This window comes from Phocoena sinus, chromosome 9 (assembly GCF_008692025.1).
Source record: "Phocoena sinus isolate mPhoSin1 chromosome 9, mPhoSin1.pri, whole genome shotgun sequence".
In the NCBI taxonomy this organism is placed as follows: domain Eukaryota; kingdom Metazoa; phylum Chordata; class Mammalia; order Artiodactyla; family Phocoenidae; genus Phocoena; species Phocoena sinus.
The window spans coordinates 81,026,483-81,049,088 of record NC_045771.1 but is presented as its reverse complement, the minus strand read 5'-3'; the positions used below and the strand labels follow the sequence as shown (position 1 = coordinate 81,049,088).

At 33.2% G+C, this 22,606-nt stretch overlaps 1 protein-coding gene across 1 annotated transcript in view; it reads right to left on the bottom strand.

Annotated features, from left to right (window-relative positions):
- The window catches only part of PCLO (piccolo presynaptic cytomatrix protein), a 366,471-nt gene that overhangs the window by 26,187 nt on the left and 317,678 nt on the right, over window positions 1–22,606 (bottom strand). Inside the window, exons 21-22 of the mRNA XM_032643160.1 lie at window positions 12,585–12,726; window positions 8,499–8,572 (exon numbers count right to left, since the gene is read on the bottom strand). Coding sequence (XP_032499051.1) covers window positions 8,499–8,572; window positions 12,585–12,726 — 216 coding nt within the window. The remainder of the gene's footprint in view (window positions 1–8,498; window positions 8,573–12,584; window positions 12,727–22,606) is intronic.

Here is a 22,606-nt window from a genome sequence, read left to right as displayed (position 1 = left end):
TATAAATCTCTTTCTTGATTATGACAAATTATATGCCAACAAATTTGACAACCTAGAAGAAATGGACAAGTTTCTAGAAACATGCAGCCTAGAAGAGAAATAGAATCTGTAATTTAAAAACTCCCTACAAAACAAAACTACACTAAAATCTGATACATTTGGGTTGGCCAAAAAGTTCGTTCGGATTTTCCATAGCATCTTACGAAATACTTTTTGCGTAAATATTCACTTCAATTTCACAGGTGTATTACTAGGCTTGATTTATCCTTTAGTCTCTTGGAGTCTTAATGTCTTGATTCAAAAAATATTTATTGTGTGGGTATTTTGTAGAAGTCTCAGTGCTAGACATTGGGAATATCATAAATATTATAATATCTATTTTAGAGGGTTATTGTGAGAATGGAGCTGCCACATTTTTAAAGATCCCAGCAAAATGTTTAGCAAATAAATATCAGTTGTAATGTTGCCATGGTTATTGCTGTTAAGGAGGATGTGCTGGGTTTTTTGAGAGGATGAGTCATCAAGTAGAATGGATAATATGTACATGTATTTATTTATTCAACAGCAACAATGTCACAATAAAATATGTAAGGTAAAGCCCTGTTACTGCTACTTAGTATTTCATACACCAGTGATAGTTGTCTGTGCGCCAGAGGGTTATGTAAATTACAGGAATCACAGCGGTATGTTATTTAATGGATAAGAAGCATCTTCTGTGATAACAGTCTAAAACTGCATTTGCTTGGTGCAGGAAAACACTCAGATGCAAAAGATGACTTGAGTAGATAGCAAAGCATATTTTTAAAATAAAACATTTAAACAGGCAAATGCTTCTTTTCTACAATTGTGTTGTCGCAAAGCAAACAGTAGAATATATTGATTTTTTAGAGACCAGCAGTCACTTAATAAAGCAGTGTGGACTTTCCTCAGAGTGTATTATCTCATGTCTGGGTTACTTTCTTACCTGTAAAATTGGTTCCTTTAGGGAATGTGTTACTTGGTTGAGCGAGGTCTACTTTTGCGAAATGTGCTGTTTTTGTGGGTTTCTTTTTTTTGTCAGTTCTACTCTTTTTTACTTAAATGTAGGGGTTTTTTTCCTGTAGAAAGTTATATAAATTTCCAAATGACTTTCTGGATAAAATAAATCAGAATGTTTGTTAGAGAAAGTCACTAATAATCTAAATGGTAGAAAAATGAATTATCTTCAATGAATTTTGCATTTTCCAAAATTCTGAAATTTATTTCTTGCTGGGCATTTAGAAAATTCATTTTGACTTTTGAGTGAAATGAAAAAAAGGTTAAAACTACTTGGTAGTTTGAATTCTACAGCATTTTTTCCCCAGAGATTTTGTATTTTATTGTTATTGGTTACAGTTAAATTTCTCAAAAGTGAAAAAGCTCCCTGTGTATAGCATTGGTGCTATCAGAATATCTTTAATGAGTATGTTAAACAGAGTACTTAGTTGCAATAACTATCACTAAAAAAGCTTTAAGAGAATGGATATTCATAATCATCTAGGGTAATAATAGGAAATTATTTATTACAAACTGCCACTTTTTTTCTCATACTTGTTGACACTGATCATTATCCCTCATTTTTTATTTCCTCATATATCAAAAGGTTGAATCATTTTACATAATTTTATGACTTCTTTTTCAAAAATCAATTCTCCCTTGGCCCAACTCTTCACTTCCCCAAACCCTTAATAAAATTGCCAAGAAAAATCTACTGTCAAGTCTTTTTATATGTTTCTTTGGTTCTTTATATTCATATTTCTCAGAATAATTTTGTATTGCCTTCATTCATTTATTGATATTTAAATTTTGGTAGATGAAGAGTTAGCCTTCCTCCACCTTGACATATAGTTATGACATATAGTTTAATACTGATTAAACTAATGTTTGGAATTTACATTAATGTGACTAATATTGTTCACTTCTGAGACCACTGGGTATTTCATGGAGTACTCAAAGATTTCTTTTGTGTTTTATCCTCAAGTTATTAATTATCGTGTTTTACAATTTGCTTTGCTTTCTATGTACCTATTCCTAACTGTTCCCAAAATTTCCAAGAGTACTCAACCCCTCTGAAGACCATTTTTCACTTGGCTAGATACTGACGCCTGTCAATTCCTCTTTTCCTTCCCACACTAACACCTCACTCGTCATCCACTTGCAGCTAGAACTCACCATATCTGCTCAGATTTTCCCACGTGTTCTCTCTGCCTGCTGCATGACTACTGTCTTTAGAATCTCCTCATTTCACCATTGACGTCCCCACTCTTCTTTTCTCTACACTTCTTGTCTCTTGGCTCCCAAGTTGTGTGTGTGTGGGGGGGGGAGGGGGTCAGTGTGTGTTTGAGTGTGGTTTACTCTCTATGTTGGTGGAACATACCCTCAAGTAACTTCCAGATAGGTAGCATGGAGACCTAAAATTTTTTGAGAACTAGACATCCCAAAATGATTTTATTCAACCCTTATACTTAATGGATAGTTTGTGGATAGAATTTTAGTTTATACTCTCTTCCACTTGGAATTTCAAGGGCATTACCCATGACCCTCTTTTAAGTGTCTATTATTGCTGTTGAGACATCGTATGGATTCTTATCCTTCCTCCTTTGTATGTAATGTATTTTAATCAGGTTTATGGGAATATCGGAATCTTCTTTACATCTCTTGCTGTTTTGAGTACAGTAATTTTATGGACGTTTTTAATATCAGATAGAACAAAATTTAAAATGCTTTTATAAGCTACATAGTACCTATAATGTAATTGATATTAATCGTAGTTAACTGGCCATAATCATCAACAATGTTAGTTTTCTTTCAAATAGTTGCAGCTAGTTTTATAAATTTATTCTTCATGCAATAGCATTGTAACCATTAATGTTAAAAAATCTTGGAAAGTACAATAGGCAAGAGTCAGTGGATATTAGATTACATATCTGTAGATTTTAACCCACACTGTTTAATTAGTTGACTCTGGGTGAATGGTGTCATTGTTCTATGTCTCTGTTTCCATAACTTTAAAATCGAAATCGTTATTCTATGTCTATATCCCCTACTGTTTTGTGACAATGAACTGGATAATGTAAAGGCATTTAGAACAAAGTAAAACTATATATCTGTAATATTTATATGTCTTGTTTTGTTAATTTTCTACAACTATGCTAAGAGAATATTCTTAGTTTATACTCATTCACTACCCTTTGCTATGTTTTAATGTCCTTATCTTGATTCAAAAGCCTCTCTCCCATAAATAAATCAGAGCACCAACTCCCAACGCAAGCAGTTTGGGGACTTCTAGGCAAAGAAGACATTTTCAAAAAATATTAAAAACTGCCATTAGAGATATGAATCCCTGAAAGTCTAAAATATCCTGGGCTTAAATTTAGCAAATGTCAATTCTTTGATGTGTGCTTAAGGCTAAGAAACAGTCAAGATCTATTCCAGAAATTTAATTCATTTTTAGTGGTCAATTAATAACCTCCAGTGATGCATCTGTCTCACAGTAAAGACCCAGAATTATTTTTTGTTTCAATAATAGACAATTTTTAGGATATGCTTTCAATGTTAAATTCCCAGTCAGTAATCCAGGACTAGGAATCAGTAGCACTGAATTTTAAACTCAGGCCATTTAGTAAAGCATGATAAGGTCTAGAAAAGACATCCTTCATAGAGGGGAGGCATTACTATACAAGGGATCACATGAGATTTATTCTGGGAAGAAGAGTAGTTTGAAATACTGTAATAAATATATGTATCATCTTTTCAAAACAAACTGGAAAATGTAGGACCTTGAAAACATCTTTTCTGGTGGAATGCCAAAGGCAGAAAAAGAAACCATTTTAGAAAACATGAGTTTAAAAGTCTTGGGGAAAATCAGGTCAGAAGTATTCACTTATATGATACAGGCGATGACTGGGACAATGACCGCTAGCATTTATTGACTACGTGCCAGCCACAGTGCCAAGCGCCTTACACTCGTTATTTCCATCAATCCTTGCAATACACTGATAAGGTAAAATACTACTGTTATTCTTACTTTTGTAGATTAGGAATCAGAGACTTAGAGAATATGAGTAACTTGTCTAATATCATACATATAAAAATTGTCATGTGCACACTGGCGTACAAAGATATACCATGTCGGGCTTCCCTGGTGGCGCAGTGGTTGAGAGTCTGCCTGCCGATGCCGGGGACACGGGTTCGTGCTCCGGTCTGGGAAGATCCCACATGCTGTGCAGCGGCTGGGCCCGTGAGCCATGGCCGCTGAGCCTGCGCGTCCGGAGCCTGTGCTCCGCGACGGGAGAGGCCACAACAGTGAGAGGCCCGCGTACCGCAAAAAAAAAAAAAAAAAAAAAGAAAAGAAAAAAAAAACAGACAAAATTTACATCATACATATACCTCAAGTCCAACACAAGGTTAAGTCCGTATTTCTATGGGGACAAAACAAAATCTTACACTTTAAATTGGTATCTTCTTCTTATCTGCTTAGAACAAATAAATTTCTGTCTGATTCGATAATTTCCCCCTAACCTCTGCCTATATGTTCTTCTTAATGTAAAATTGTTCATAAAGGTTTTTTAAAAAATATCTTTATTGGAATATAATTGGTTTACAATGGTGTGTTAGTTTCTGCTGTACAACAAAGTGAATCAGCTATATGTATACATATATCCCCATATCCCCTCCCTCGTGAGCCTCCCTCCCACCCTCCTTATCCCACCCCTCTAGGCGGACACAAAGCACCAAGCTGATCTCCCTGTGCTGTGCAGCAGCTTCCCACTAGCCATCCATTTTAAATCTGGTAGTGTATATATGTCAGTGCTACTCTCTCACTTCATCCCAGCTTCCCTTTCCCCCACCCCCATGTCCTCAAGTCTGTCCTCTACGTCTGCGTCTTTATTCCTGCCCTGCCACTAGGTTCATCAGTACCGTTTTTTTAGATTCCATATATATGCGTTAGCATATGGTATTTGTTTTTCTCTTTCTGACTTACTTCACTCTGTATGACAGACTCTAGGTCCATCCACCTCATTACAAATAACTCAGTTTTGTTCCTTTTTATGGCTGAGTAATATTCCATTGTATAATGTACCACATCTTCTTTATCACACTTGTAATAAATGTTTAACATTTACTCTTCTCGCTAGATTGTAAGCTCCATGAGGGCAGTCTGTCTTAATCATTGTATGTAGCACAGTACTTGGCACATAGTATTTGCTCAGTAAATATTGTTGTCTGACCATAGTTTAAAAGAAAACTATGTTGAAATATTATTTTAGATTTCTTTTTAAAATTTACTGATATGAAAATTTTATTACATGAAGAGCATAGTGAAAAGGTCTTAATGAAATGATTTATAAAATGAATCTATACCAAGTGTTTTGTCTCCTTATTTAGCTATTTCCTTTGATACGATCAGTACCAATCTGTTTTGTGTTTTTGTTATACTATTTCAAAGGAGGGGACTTTCTAGGGCATTAATTGTAAGTGTACACACTACACCCTGTGAAAAATAATACAGAAAAGCAAAGAAAGGTGAAAATGAAAAAGAATTTTTTCATAGATGTTGAAGACTCGACTAAATAAATGGAGAAATTTTGTGTTCCATTTTAAAGCTCCTACAAGTATAATGTATATTTACTTGGTATCTAAGTAAAATTTCTTCACCTGGGACTTTAATCATCACAGTACTTCACATAGTACTTCTTTGTTTGTTGTTAGACATGGATGCTTTCTAACTCTGGCACGTGGCTAGGCCTAACTGAGATACCCCTCTCTGTGGTATGCTACTGTTCATGTGGGGGCAGGGACCCTGATACAGCCAGGGCACTGCTAGCCCACTGGCAGCCTCTCTGAGGCCAGAATATCCCTGTAGCTTGTCCAGGGTATACCTGCTGCATTTTGAAGTATAACTTTCCTATAAAGGTTTAATATTTATTGCAGTTTTCTTCTTCATATTATTAGCAAACTCTTATGTATCTCTTACAGAACTACTCATAACTTCACATAAATGTGTTACTTGTAAATTTGCTTATTGTCAAAATATCATAAGTAACTCAGTCAAAAATAATTTGTCCAAAATACTGCTGCCAAAAGGGCATGACTCACATTACATTACATATTCCATATGGTTCCCATCCTCAACTCCCACCCCTCTGCTCAGTAACTAATCTGAGATTAACTGTTGATAAGGGTCAGTTCACTAAAATATAAACACATTGACTCATAAGTTTAAATAAAATATAAAGTAGCCTACAACTGGCTTCTTCTTGGAAAACAAGCACGTTTTGTGTGGGACCGATAGGAAATAAGAAGGCAGCATTAGGATGAACAATTCCTATTCTTTTCAAATGTTAACATCTATACTAAAATAATTTTATTTATAAACTTTAAGGTTAAGAGAAAGATGAAGTTAAGTAGCTAAAACTTTTGGGAAAAAGCACCCATGAATTGCTTCTCTGTATACATGAAGTATAGAGTCAGATGAAAATCAATGGCCATTACTTTAATATAAGAGTATATTGTTTATTCATTCACTTAAACATCCTTGAAGCAACTTTACGGGCAAGGCTTTCTGCTAAGTGCTGGGACACCAAGATGCATAAATCATAGCTCTGGTCTGAGAGTGGTTCAGCCTTATGAAGGAGACAGGCACAGAAACAGGTAAATTTAAGTCAAAGAACAATAATAACACAAGATGAAAATTACGGTATAAATAGGCACAGATTTTGTGAGTGATAGACAAGTATAGGAGGAGAAAGAGGGAAAACTGAATTCAGGGTGTATGTAGTTTGATGCATCTATGGAATTTCCAGGTAAAGCATTGTACCAGCCCTATGCCTGTGTGCCCTTGGATGCTTCTTTGGTCTTTCTCTGCCCTGCTTTCAGAAGAGCTGCTCCCTAGCATGTTTTCCAGCCTCCCCTGTTAGTTGGCTTCCAGCTAATTTGACCAGGCCCTGGCAGAGACTGGAGAAGGGGAGGAAGGGAGAAACTGGGATATTTCTCCCCATCCTTGTCTATCTCAATATATATTTCTATCTTTTGTTGTGTCTCTTCCTTACCTGCTGATCCCAGCAGACAGGCTTATCTTGGTTTCAGCTCTCCCTGCCCTCCAGCCTTTAGGGACAGTAGCTTTCTTCTGCTACCTCCCTACCCCCTGCTGGGTTTCTCAGCATCTTCCACACGTGTATAATAATTGCCGGCCATAAATGTCCTATTTTTAAAATACGTATATTTTTAATATGGTTTCTATTTTCTTGGTTGGGCACAAATGCCTGGTGGATATCTGAGTCTGAATTCCAGGGAGCTTGGATGGCAATCAACATACAGACAAGAGTTGATGAGTTTATGCAGAGGGAAGATGGGTAAAAGGAATGGTGGATTGAGGATGGGACCGTGGGACCATGGCAACAAGTAGAGGAAGCACAGTCTTTGAATGAGTTCAAATAAAAATTTTTAGTAGAACCAGAAATATGTGATATCTACTTAAGTCCACTAGGAAACTTAAGCATCACTTAGACCCAGCATTTTTCAGATCAGGTTTCTAAAGATAGAAAGATCAGGTCACCATTCAAGACAAGATTTGAACCTTAAATCTGGGTTTCCTATTTCCTCATCGAATGTCCATGTGGTACCATGCCATTAATCATTCTTTTTAATAGCGTGTGATTTGGCGTCATTTTCATGGATTCAATCACTTGCTCTTACCTTGTGTGACGTTTGCACTTCAGTTTCTTTTCATGTAAAACCAGGTACCTTCATAGGCAATTGTACGAATTAAATGAGATAATATGTGAAAAGTACTTAGAATAGTGTTAAGTACTTAGAATAGTTAAAATTATTGAGAGTGTAAATCATGATGTATACCAGTGCTATCAGATCTTATCAAAACATTAGGAAAAAAATTTTTAAAACGAAGGAAAAATCATTGTGCACCTTAGAGATACTGATTATGTGTGGAAGAAAAGGATTTTTTTTGCATTTTGTAATACATTTATAATACTATTTAATAAAACAAAGTTTAATTTCAAATTAAGTTTTTACTTTAAAAGTTAGTTCAGCCATTATTTTTTCTATAAAAAGATTTTTACACCATTAGTTTCCTCTTAGTTCCACATTTTTAAGGCTTGCCATTGACTTAAATGAGGTTTCATGATTTTCTATTTGTATAGTAGTTTAAACAAAAACTTTTTTTTTAATTTCAAGATATTTTTTCCCAGAGAAAGTCTTCAAGTTTCATTCTGTAATCCTCATTCTTCTTTCCCTTTAAAATTTGTAGTACCCCAAAGTGCTTAAATGTTAAATATGAATGTTAAATGAAGTGACAAAGTCATTCTAATTTAATAGATCATATGGATAATGGTGACTTATTTCCTAGTGCTTTTGGTATTAGTACTTAGAAATTAACATTCATATTAAAACAAAAACAAAGCAAACAGTATAGCATACAGATACAACCAAAATCCAGTGTATTGTAAACTGTAACTTACCTTCAGCGTCTGCTAGTCCTACGCCTACTCCTGGCTGTTTTATAGTCTCTTGCCCATTCTGCCCCATCTTTCCTCTGTTTAAAAAGGAAATAAAAGTTTATATATTCAATTATAATCCTAAATGCAAATGAGGAGTCCAAGTTTGAAAAAATAGAATGACATCATATATTCAGACCTGCAACAAATTACTTGAATGGCAAATGTTGTACGAACACAATAAATCACTCTATATCATATTAATTTTAAAGTGGAAATTTGTTTATCATTCCTATTGAGTCCAAACATAGAACCTCAAAATTCGGTGTCCTGTTCATGGACTCATTTATCAAAGACATGACCATCATGAAATCTTCAAATTTTGTTTTAGAATTTTTTTTTTTCTGCCATTTTTAACTCAAGAAGGAGAAGAGTTTCTTATACATTCACACTTTGTTATGAGGAGTTGTATAGATCCTTTGGTGAGAAGGGAAATGTTGAATTGAATAATTTATAAATATAATATTATAATTACATGGATTATTATTTCTTTCAGATCCTTCCTGTATTTTCAGCTGTGTGTAGCACATTGGCTTTTGAAGTCATACAGCTTGGTTTCTACTTCTGGCTTTGCTACTTTATGCTATACATCATGTAAGGTAAATCTTTCAATCTGGTGAAGACTATTTCTTCTTTTGTAATTTAAGGATAGTAACATGAGCTACCATTTGGTTATGGGAAAATCACATGGAAAATGTATGTAAGTGCTTAGCATAGTGTCTGAAACATCCTAATATTCGATAAATATAAAGTACTAATAGGTAGATGTGTACATAACAGCTTTAGAATTCAGCCAAAGGCTGCAAACCGTTTTTAATTTCAGCCTTAAACTTCTTCGAAGGCCAAACAAATGAAGAATTCATTATACTCTGAGCACTGTGGGTTCAGAATATTGATAACGTAAGAGCCAAACGATAATAGGTCACTTCTTATTTCTTCAGAGAAAAAGCTACATGGCGTACAAAAGATTTGGAAGTTGCCTTTATATGTAGTTATATAAGATGCTCTAAAAAAATGGAATAAAAATGCTTAAGTGTTAAAAATGGTGCTTGAACAAAGGAATGTCTTGATACTAGACTTTCTACACAATAATTCAAACACATCAGTATTTACTAACAATTCATTCTTACTCTCACAAAAAATATTTAGTTTGCCCAACCAGCTGAAAATGTAACCATACTTATTGCTTAAGACTCCAATTAGATCTTACTTGAAAACTGCTCTAAAGATCCTCCCATCATTCTACTGAAATGGTTCTGCACATAACGAAAGAGGAACTGATGTAAATTCAAAAATCATTTTATCTTGAAAGCCATTACATTGTTCCAAGATGACAATTCTAGGTCAAAGTTTTAAACACAAATTTTTATTAAGTGATTATGTGAAGGATAAAGTGCATGAAGAAATGTTATAAATTATATCTATAATTATATATAGTTTGCATCTGAATATATACAAAAAAGTCTTGATTAAGCAATGCACAAAACTTCAATTTGTGTAATTACTTCAATGAGATTCGAGACAAACAGCTGATAAATTAAAAAAATTAACTTTGTCTGCCAGGATTAGACATGGAGAAAGCTTAATAACTTAATAGCAATCTCACCTTTAGCAGTATACGATACAAGCAGAGCGGGCCAAAACACACCTTGTTACTGAGCCAAACTCAATGGAAAGTGAGGATCGTTTTAGTAGTGCTAATCGAGTAGATGAGAGTACTGAAAAATTACTATCTTATACTTTGCCAAACTTTAACAAAATAAGTATAATTTTTAGTAATTGTAATAAAAAATTTTTTGATAATTTTTATTTGATCTTGAGGGCTACATTTCATATTTTAATGATGCTATTCAGCTGCAGTCTTTGCTTCTAATGAAAACTGATTTTAACATTTGGTATTTAGCCAAAATGTGTATTAGGTGCATTTCTAAGATTATACAGAAAACTTGTAGCACTGTGAAGCTAAATGAAGTACAAAGGAAATGTAACTGTGTGGGTCTTAAAGGATGCAATTTTTCTGAATTCCCAATAAATAATCTTCATCTCAGGACATTCTGACTGCACAGGTTATAATTTATCTTTGTTAAACAATCACCAAATAGTTATTGAATACTTATGCTAGCCCAAGCAAAACATGTGTCAGATACAAAGAGAGACAGAAAAGAACCACGAAATACTGCTTTTTACTTATATCCGGCAATGCTTTAGAAAAGGGAATTTTCTTTGTGCTCATATGGCAAAAACAAAAGCATCCTACACAGTTTTAAAAGCTTTTGATTTACAAGAGAAACAGGAAAATGGGAAAAAGCAAAATTGAAATGTGGTTTGTATGTAAAAAAACCAATCTACTTCCACTTCAGACATTCAGATATTGTGGAAATAATGTATTTTATGCTCTGAAAGTTGTAACTTTATCATCAGTGTTAGATTATATATTTTGAAAGATACAGATAAATTGGAAGGATAGTAAGTGATGTGTGGTGCAAAACCTTTACAAATTTATATGATATTCACAGCTTGGAGAGAGGAGTGTAATGAATTTGTAGAAATTCTCTTCAGTTAAATTGGATCATCAGAGTCTGCGGACTAATGAGATCACACTCCTTTTAGAAATAACTGTCAATATAAAAAGAACTGATTAAATACAAATAACTCCATTGAATCCACAGCCGAGGTCTCAAAAAAAATAGACAGATAATCCAATAATTAGTCAATTTAAGTAGGAAAAATGTAACCCGAAAATCACAAAATAAACACATTTTTCACCTTACAAATCCATTTTCCCCATTATTTTGCTTTTATAAACGTGAGCCATTATCTAAATATTAGAACTATTCTGGGGATCAGAAGGAAAGATTCATAAAAAAAACGTGATATTTAAACAAAGAGAAATAGAAGTTCCACTCCCAGAGATGGTTTCACTTAACAGAGAAAATGAAAAAGACCCTCTAACAAGGGCCCAGACTAGGGATCTTCAAACTCACTTTGCAAAGGGCCAGTGAATGATCTGAATGGTCCCTGTTGTAATTACACAAGTCTGCCCCTAGAGCGCAGACAACATTAGGCAACACATAAGCAAACTGGTGTGGCCGTGTTCCGGTAAAAGTTAATAATGGACACTGAAATTTCAAATTCATGTAATTATCATGCGTCACAAAATGCTATTCTTCTGGGGTTTTGGGAAACATTTAAAAATGCAAAAGCCATTTTTAGTTCTTCACAGACCTTACAAAACCAGGCAGCAGGCTGGACTCACCCTGGGCTAGATCCTGGAGCTGCATGGCCCAATGTTGTTTTTGTAAACTTAGAAAACTAGTTACTGGAGAAAGTCAGGGAGTTTAGATTTTGATATTGGAATAGAGATAACATATTTATCTTGGATGCTGCTAGATTTTGCCACCGATATGACTAAACCCATTCTAACACATTTTAAATACAGTCTGCTTTAGTTTTGCATTTTATTTGCAATATGATTTTCTCGAGGCTTAACGTATTATAAATTAACTTTATTCCAAGAGTATCTATTTGGGGACCTATGTCCTGCTTGTTATTTGTTCTAGAAAATATGGATCCACTTCAAAATCTTCCATTTTAATGGTAGAGGAATTTATAGTTGAAAAGTCTATATGAGTGGCCCAATGTGCTATTTCGAATGTGATACATGAGTTCTTTAAATATGTTTAAATATCTCCTGATTCAAAATCAATTAATCTATACATTATGCGATTAAAGCAGCCATGTATTACTGCTGCTGAACTTGATTCAGGCATAGCTGTTATTATTATTTTAGCAGTTTTTCTATTAAATATAGAATGCACTGATTAAGTAGTCCTGGTGGTGACCAGCATTCATGCTTAGAATTCACTAAGTTAATCCAATCTTTCCTGAACAGTCTATTTTTTACATAGGCATAAACAGCTGAAGTCCTTCAGGGACACTGACTCAGACTTGGATAATTATCTAGTTATTTCCTTTTCAATGTTAAGAAAAGCTTACTCATGAGGCTGTTAACTTCCCAGTGGAAAAAAAAACAAACAAACCACCACTTACATCCTTGGAATAGGAAATAGATTAGTGTCCCCTGCAGTACTGCTGCTTCCTTCACTGTCCACGCTATACCCACTGCCAAAGCTGCTGCCCGAGGAGCCAGTGGACACGGAGCTTTCTGCAGGCCGGTGATTGGTGGGCTTGGCTGCATGGTGTGGGAAGAGTCAACACCACAGTCAATCAATGAACCTCCCATTGATATCCAAATGCATACTTATATGTTTCTTCATTTACGGGTGTAAAGAAACAGCTCTAGCAAGAACTCCACATCTCTTAACCTGCCTTTCATTTTCTTTTCTTTAACCAGTAACTCGCAGTGGCAACAATAAAGCCCTTGATTGTTTTTGTTGGATATAAAAGAAAAAAAAGATTAACTTCTAGGAATCAACCATCACATTTTTAGACTGAGTTAAATAGTATTATTATTACTTGTGATTTCTTTATAGAGTATTGCAATAACGATATGGCAAACAAATAAGAATTGTGGCTATTTCATGGAGAAAGGAATTTAGGAAGACTTGGGTAGACAGAAATGACAGAATATGTGAAAATTGCTTAATTATTTCCCATATTAATAACCAGTAATTTGTTTTTCTCCTGAGAAGTGAAGATGCAAAATAGAATAGATAATTTCAGGAAATGACTGAAAATCCTGGACTTGTTTGTATGTAGCTCTACCAACTACCTCCAGCAGGTTTTTAAATTTGAAGGTATTTGTTTCCCCTTAGGCACGTCCTAGTTTATGACTGGGACTTGTTTTAAATAACCCATGAGTTTGATTTTTTGTATATAAGAACCCACATTCCCATAGAAGAGTTATGAATTTGTGTTATAAATTATGCAGTAAGGGAATGGTAATATTGTTAGCAGAGTTCTAGATTAGAGATTTGGGAGGAAACTCTGATGCAAAAGGAATGAAAAGAAGGCAGGTGTAGGTGATTGGGATTGACATGTATACACTGATGTGTATAAAACTGATGGCTAATAAGAACCTGCAGTATAAACAAACAAACAAACAAAAGAACTAACGCTAAACTTTCTTTGGGTTATTTGTATGGAAATATGTTAATATAAATGTTTCAGACATTACATGAAATTTCTAAAAATCTTATATGTTCTGGTATAATGTTATAAATCATAATTCTAGTTATTACTTTAAAATGTATATCTCAGAAATAACTAAAAAAAAAGAAAGAAACAGAAGGCAAGTGTTTCCTCTTTTTTTGTGGGGGCGGAGATTCTCCAGGCAAATTTTTGAAATTGTCATTTGTCTTCTGACACATGGTCAGAGTTTAAGAGCATAAGCTCTGGTCACACGGATCTGGTTTTGTATCCCAACTCCTGCTGAAGTTAACTCTAGGTGGTCTCAGTTTCCTCACTTTAAAATAATGGGGTCAGTAAAGCCCCCTTCATAAGACTGTGATTATGAGGAGTGAGATAAAACTGGAACTCACTCTTCTTTGTCTTGTGATTTAATTTGCTGTACCCCCAAGCTCTTCTTCAGGGCTTTATGGTCAATGGCTGTTCCCCACTGAACAGCGCACCTAGTCCCGGACAATGAATTCACCTTGATTCTCTTCTAATTTTAGATGTATTCTAGGCTGCAAAAGTACTTAAGAGTCTCTCTCCTCCATAAATACTCTCCTCCTGTTCACTCAGGAGTTTCTCAAGCAGTTGGATCGATCCACACAACTGGGTAAAGAGTTGATAATCATTTAATGATTCTAAATTATCAACATTTTTCTTAAGTAAATGTATAAAAACACAATGACAATCCGGTGGGTGGAGTTTTAACCAATATACCCAAATAAAGTGAAAAGCGTAGCTACTGTGAGGGAAATCATCTGAGGGCAGGAAACTCTCCATCAGATGAGCCAGGATCAAGTCTTGCAAAGGCTTTAGCTTTTCCTCACTTCTTCCCTTCTATTTCTGAACTAGCAGTTTCTCTAAAGCCACCAGAAATTTTCATACTATCTATTCCAGTGATAGTAGGATTCCTTTCCCAGAATAGAGAAGGAAGAAACGTTTGATAGTCAGTTATATATCAAGTATCTATAAATTGGGAATAGCTAGTTAGAAAAGGGTCTGAATCCTGTTACATAGCCAGTCACCAGTGAATTAAGAGTAACTCATAGGACTAGACTTCCAGGAAAAGAATAATAGTCATAATGTTTGTTTAATATTTTCTGCAACTTATGTAGAAGAAACCCAGCTGTATATAGTGTTAAAGACCTTTCAAAAGGATAAGGTAAAAAATGTAAAGGTAATATGACTGATATAAAATTATGAACATTATAAAGAATATTAAACTGTATAACCAACCACATGAGTCAGATAAGTCAACTGATTGTAAACAAGGAAAAGCTATCATACCTTTTGATTGTCATTATATAATACAACCTACTAGATTGTTAATAATTTTTAGTATGATATTGAATGTAAAAATTTAATTTCATCAACTGGAAAATCTCAATATACCATTTTCAAAGACAAACCTTAATTAATAGACATTAATTTTAAAGTCAATTTATCTTTACTAATTTAAAACTTTTTTTATCCCAGAGCAATCTCACAATATATCAAAATATCCACATTATAGAAATGATGTCTTCTTATTTACATATCAAAATATCCAGTCTTTTCTTTTGCAAACTTTGATTTTACCTGACGCAATTTCTAGTTCTATTCCTCTTCTGGGAAATTTGAGAAATGTGAACAGAATGTAAAACAATATAATAATAGAAAAGGAACAAGGATAGAAATAACTTTAAGGAAAGCCAGTTTTGCCATACTGCCTAGGTGAAAAGAAATTTCATTTGGAAAACCCGTGCAAGTGTCGTCAATATTTTAAATGCAAACAAGTCATAGTTTATAAGAAATATTACAAGAAAGAAAACTAAATATAGGGAACATATACATATTTCAGAATAACTCTAAGTCTGCCTTAACATCTTTGCAAAACAAAATTACACGTAATGCTGAATCTAAAGAAATTTTGGGCGGTTAGGTGAATAATTCAAATGAGTCTAGATATTAGGCATTATCTCAAAACATCTGGGGCATGACTGAATTTTTTTATACTTAACCTGGTATGTAAGCGTAGAGATAGATAGCCTGACAGTTAGTTTCTGAAAATGACTTAAACTAAAATGCAAAGTGGATCTTCCCTGTACAGGGCTATATATACATAGCATAAAATGAGACTAAAAATACAGAAATGGTGAGGTTTTGATAAGCTGGTGCTAAGAGTCCAAATATTTTAAAAGTTCTTTTTCAGTTACTTGAAACAACACGTCTATTTGCTAATTTCGTTTAATTGAATCAGCCCCCACATAAGAAACCATCAACTCAATTAAACTGAACTAAATCTGTATTACTGCAAACTTCTTAATGAATAAAGTGCTTTTAGGATTTAATATTGGAGGCCAGATCGTATGCAATTTCAAGACATCTCATGATTTCAGTCAAATTCTTTAGTTTGCCTCTCGAAGTCCTTTATCGCCTGCTTCTTTCCATATATACCTCCCATAATTTTCCTTTGTATACCCTTCACTGAAGCCCATTCAGACCACTCACTCTGAATCCCTATAGTTTGGCTTTTTTTCTCCTGAGCTCTAGCCAAGCCTCTTCTTACCAGTTTTGTTATACCCTCCTCTGACCCTGTCACTTTCTCATATCTAAATTATACTCATCCAGAAAGGCTCAGCTCAGATAGAACCTGCTTCATACATTTTCCTCATCTTTACAATGAGAAGTGAACTTCTATACTTAGACTCTCATAGCACATAATTTTTGTCTTTTATGGCAATTGTCACTTTCTATCTTTAATTGTACTTGTTACATTCATGTGGTTATTGGAAACAGAACCTACCTATGTTAGCTCCATGGTAGCCTTCTTAAAAGCTTAGTCCTGGGACTATGCTTAAGCAATATTTAATAAACTGATAGTAAAATTATAATAATGATAACATATTAATAATTCTTTCCTTTAACCAAACAACTTAAAACATCTGAGTGATTTAGTAGATTTCTCATTTTTAATCCAGTTCTGTTGATACAAATCAAAAAAACCTCATCAAAGATACCACAATATAGTTTTTTAACCCCACTTTCCTTGTCAATGAAATTTTGGGTAACCTATTTTTGGCAGCTTTTAAAATCAGAGATTCAACTTTAATCTGTCATACTGTATATAAAAATGTGATCACTCAGCCAGATGTTCTGTTATCCCAATTCCCTCAAAACTGGTTTGACTGAAATATTTAATGATAATACATGAAACATGGGAGAGCATAGACTTGTGAATTAAAAAAGTTCATATCAGACCACGAATATCATATATATATTTCTAAATTGAAGTGACAAAATCATTTGTACGATAACATTCCATGGGAGGCACTAGATGGTGCTAATACAGACACTAGCACTTAGGCTGATTGCACCTCTTGGTTCACAGACAGATGGTGAGCTTCAGTTTATATTTCAGTGTAATGTCTCTCTATGTTCTTGTAGAAAATATTATTTTAAAACATTAAAACTAAATATGACTTTCCATAATTTTATGATTTCAAAATTAACAATTAAAAAATATTCTATCTGCTTTTTCCAAATCTTGAAATCAGAATTTCAGAAATCCTGTATTATGCACCTGTGTATTACATATGAAAATATTTATTTTACATTAGAATTGAGATTTATTTAATAATGAAAAACATTTTTGGAGCCATTTTCTTAAAGAGTTACATTTTGGGGGGCCTACCTTTTTGAATTTTTATTTGTACTATTAAGTACCAACCAGAAAAAAGAATGTATCATATAAATATGAGATGGAATAAGTCCACTCCTACAAAGAGGGTCCCTATATGCTAGAAGAATAAATACTAGCGTGTTGAATAATTTTGTGACTCAGTTATTGAGAGGGCATTTCAGGTAAACGAATTTTATTTTCAGTGAGGCAATTCAATCTGTTTTAAATTATTCTTTGACCTCTTCATTTTCTGCAGCTGCCTTAATTCTAAGGTGGTTAGAAAACATTTTGTTTTATTACTCCTCTGTGGCTAACCTTAATTAAACCTGGTAGTGTCTCTTTGACTGAACATCTGTCTTCAATTAGTTTGCTCTGTTGATTTTTCCCCTCTACTATATATACATACTTTAAAAATGCAGAACTATCACTGTGCCTACCACACGATGGCAGCACCATGAGCAAAGTCTCGGATCAGAATTGTAGATGATTTTATAATTGTGGAATCACAGAAATTAAAAGCTGGTAAGGACTCTAAAGATAACCTGTTCCAGAACCATCATCTTGCTTATAGAAAAACTAAGTCCTGGAAAGTTTTAAGTGACTTGTTCCAGGTCACAAATCAAAATTGAAAAGTGCTCATCCACTTTTCTATCATACTGAATTGTCTCAAAATTAAGAGAGGTTACCTACCTTAGAATTCAGTGCTTGGAATGTATGAAGCCTCACTTCCATTGGTTTTATATCTTTGGTCTCACTCAAAGGTATTTCCAAATATTTCAGGAGTAATTTATTATGTAGGTAACCTGTAATTTCCCAAATTACTTGGCTGATGCAGTATTAGTATTATCTTCATAGATACAATGTATAGGATTTTAGGATCAACGGCTTGAAATTAAGAGAAAACAATCAATAATTCTTTTGTTTATTCCAATAGTATAATGATGGAACTGAAATAACTACCTGGCTATTTTAGAAATTATATACTTATAGCATGCTTTTTTTTTTTTGGTTCTTTAGCTAGTTTAACTTTAATTTAGCTGGTATTAACTTTAGTGACCTTTTCTACTTTATCTCCTTTACCTTTCATTCTATTTATCTATCTACCTTTTATTATTGCTGTTGTTTTAGTTGTTATATTTACTAAAGAGACTTTGCAGTTTTATCTCATTTGTTGATTGGATTTGGATGTAGCCCTGAAAAATGTCAACTTTTAATTTCCACTGTTACCAGCACTGTTGGTAGTTTTCCCCTTGAATTACGTGCAATAACATTTTTAGGTTTTCTACTATCATCCAGGGGTATTAAGAAGGGGTGTTGCATCTTACAAGGACTTTAGAAATTTAATATACTATTTTCTGAATTTACTTCAGTATATTCATTATCCAATTTGGAAAAATTTAATAGAAGACACTAGAAAAATGGCATAGGTAGCTTCAATACAACTATTTGTAGGAATGTTCACATACCTCCAAATTACAAGTTTTCACAAATAAAAGAATTTAAAATAGACAACTCTGATTTCTACAATATATCAGTCATTTGTAAACCCCTAGGTGGGGTCAGTGAAAGGAAGGATGTCACTGAAATACTTTTTAAATGAAAAATTATTGGTGATTATATTACCTCTCTCCCAGGGTCGCTGAGGATGAAATTAACACTAACACTTGGCTTGGTCACTCAGAAAAAATAATTACATATATCAGAAAGTTACAACAAACTTATAAAAATCAAAATATGTCCCTCAAGATATTCCATATTACTCACATAGTAGCTTCTTTCAGAGAGGGAGAGGAAGATGCGATGCCTCTATTTTCTATGTCGTGGGAAAGGTGGTAAAGCTTTAAATCATGTTTGCACTCTTCCCTCTCCATCCACGTTGGCCTTACAACTGACTTTTTCAAGACATTTTAATAATCAGTTCAATCTTTTTTGATCTAATGCATCACTATTTTGCAGGTGTCTCCCATTCACTCCCTAGCTTTATGGATAATAGGATCAATGATCACTTTAGGGAACAAAAGTAATAGCATATAACTTCAATACAACACGTGTTTGAAATGAGAGTAAAGTTAGCTTAATAACATGGTAGAGAAGGTTTTTTTCTTACATAAATACAATATGTGATGGCTCAGTGTACTATAGTTCTTGCATTTATGCTATAATGTCGCCTTTTAAGTGTGTCTTCCTTTCTAAAGGTGTTTTTGGTTCAGAACTTATTTTGGAAGAAGACACTTCAAATAAATACAGTTTAAGTGGGGACCAAAATTTCAGAGTAAATAATGGAGTTTGATTAAGACATCACAAAGATAGTAAATTCATTTTATCTTTAATAAGTTTAGTTTATAATTCTAGCTATGTCCAAATAAATAGAATGAACAAAGAGTTTATCAAGGACCAAGTTTTGGTTTTGTGCTAAAAAAATGCTAACACAATTAAGATCTTTACCTTTAAATAACACAGTAAAAATCTTTACCTTTAAAAGATTAAGAGTAAGGAGAAATACATTTGACAGAAAAAAATCTTCAAGATCTACATCAATTTTTCAAGGGCAACTCAATTTTTCAATATTTATTTCATTCTCCTTTGAAACTGAAATATTCTCTCTCACAGTTTGCTTGCAAAACAAGTGGTCCTGTTTGAGTGAAAGTAATTATAAAAATAGTTTTGAAAAATGTTCTTATATAATCCTGAAACTGATCACCTAGATCATGAATACTAAGATAACAAGGGTGTTACCTTTAAACGGAATCCAAATAATTTGATTTATATAAAAATCCTGCCCAAAGGAGACATTTCCAGTGTAAACAAATACAAATTAATAATAGCATACTGATTTACATGGCTAATGCTACAACGAACACTGAGTATTATTTTTCATATCATTCAAATGTAGTCAGTGGCCATAAAGTAAAGAGGAATTTGGACAATTATTTGGTAAACACCTGTCCATTCCCATGGAATACAACGTCTCTAATTAATCTCATTAATATTACTACCTTCTCCAAATAGAAGATTTTCAAACACTTTCTCTCCTCCTATACTTGGTTATATCCCAGTGAACTGTAAAGATTATGAGAGAGAACCAGACCAGAACAAATAACAAAATAATTCTATTTTCACATATTTCTAAACATGATGGTGTCTGTGCATATAAACTTAAGTCAATGACTAACTGCAACGTTCTACTTCAATTTCAGTTGAAGATAGACAAAAGTCATGCTTTTGTCAGTCTTCAAATTTTCCCCACATATCTTTAATCCGTTATTTGATAAATATTACTAGGATGGGATATTTATGGGGACAGTGATTTTTGTCTATTGTGTCCACTGCAGAATCACTAACACTTTGATGAGTTTCTGAAACATACTATTCATTAAAAAAACTGTGTGTATGAATGTGAATAAATGATGAGCAACTAATAGGGGTAATTCAGAAAATATTTTCTGTAAATGATAAATATTTTCAGAATTCCCTTTTTAGCTTTAATTATTTAAAAACACAATAAATTATATGTTTGAAATTAAGGATCAAGGATTAAGTAAGAGGTAAGAAGCTTAACATTTCCTCAAATTTGAATCAAAGTGATGATCTTCAGTGTTTCTATTGTTATTTATGCCAACAATGAATTTGCAAAGTATAGGACCACTAATATAGATAATACAATAGAAGATTAAAGAAACAAATAGTTTATAAATGTTCTTCCAATAAATTTTATCATCAAAATAAGGACACAAATAAAATGTATTCTACCTTTATAATACTCCCTTTCATTCTACCTTAGGCTAGGAACAACTTGATTAAAGTTGACAGACAACTTACCAGTCAAACTGCAAATGTAAATAATGAAAATGGGCATATAATCATAACTTAATCTAAATCATGCCCAATAAAATATTTAAAATAAGAATATAAAATGAAAAATCATTTGTCAATCTTAAGTTATAAATTAACATTAAATAAGAAAAGAAAGTAGGGGTCCCAAAATGCAATACAAGATATAAAAGGCATAAAAAATTTAGAGGCAAATATGATAATTATATCTTGTAAGAAATTTCTAATTATCCAACATCATTGACTATTGATAAAATTATGATTGTACCCAGGTATAGATCAGTGGCTCTTAAATATTTTGGTCTCAAGACCCCTTTTCCAGTCTTAAATATTGTTGAATTTCTTAAAGAACTTCACTTTATGTGAATTATATCTATCAATATTTATCATATTCAAAATTAAGAAAAATTTAACATAAGCAGTTGACAAATACATATTCCATTAGCCATCAGAGCAATGATGTCATGACATCTCATGGAAATGTAGGAAATGTCCACTGCACACTAAGGAAGGAATGAGAGTAAAAAAGGCAAATAACATCTTAAGAGTCTTAAGAATTTTTTGACCTTGTGGAGTCCTGAAAAGGTCTCTGGGACACCTAGGGATCAATGGACACACTTTGAGAATCACTGGTCTACATCTACAGTGATGAAAATGAAGTATGAACTGTGAAAATGAAAAAAAAAAAAAGAAATAATTAGCACCAACCTTTTTTGACAATCATCTTAAACCAGTATATATATGACAATCATTCTATGGTGTCTTTTATTTTTTATTTTCTGCACTAAAAAAATCAAGTTCTAACGCCTTACTTGAAAAGATTTATTATTATTATCATCACCCTTTGAATTTCTCTAAGCTTCTTCAGAATTTGTTTCACCCGGAACTTCACAACTCTAGAATTATAAGGTCTGAGTTAAATATTATGTGTATCATAAAAATTTGCTTGTCTGTTCTATTTTTGCCTAAAAAACCCACAAAAAACTATATTACACAGAAATCCAGAGTAAATAATGAAATTTGGCAGGCATAAACAATGCAAATTCTTCCCCAAACGGCTTTTCTCTACATAGTCTCTTCAATTTTCCTGTACATTAATAGTTGGATGGAGCCAAAGTAGTTATTTACTTTAAAAATGTCAGTAGCAATAAGAATGCTTTACAAGAAACTAAAAGTATATATAGAAAGTATAAATATATCCATATAGAAAGAAATTTGAATTGTGTAGTATAAAAATGACATTTTCTCTCTCTCTAGATTCCGACCTCATTTTACCTAAAGAGTCAGATAAAAATATAATGTGACCAGTATGTATAACTGAATCACTTTGCTGTATACCAGAAACTAACACAACACTGTAAATCAACTATACTTCAAAGATTTTTTTAAATAAAAATAAAAGCTGTAAGATCTCTGAAAAAAAATAATGTGATCTACAGAACTTAAA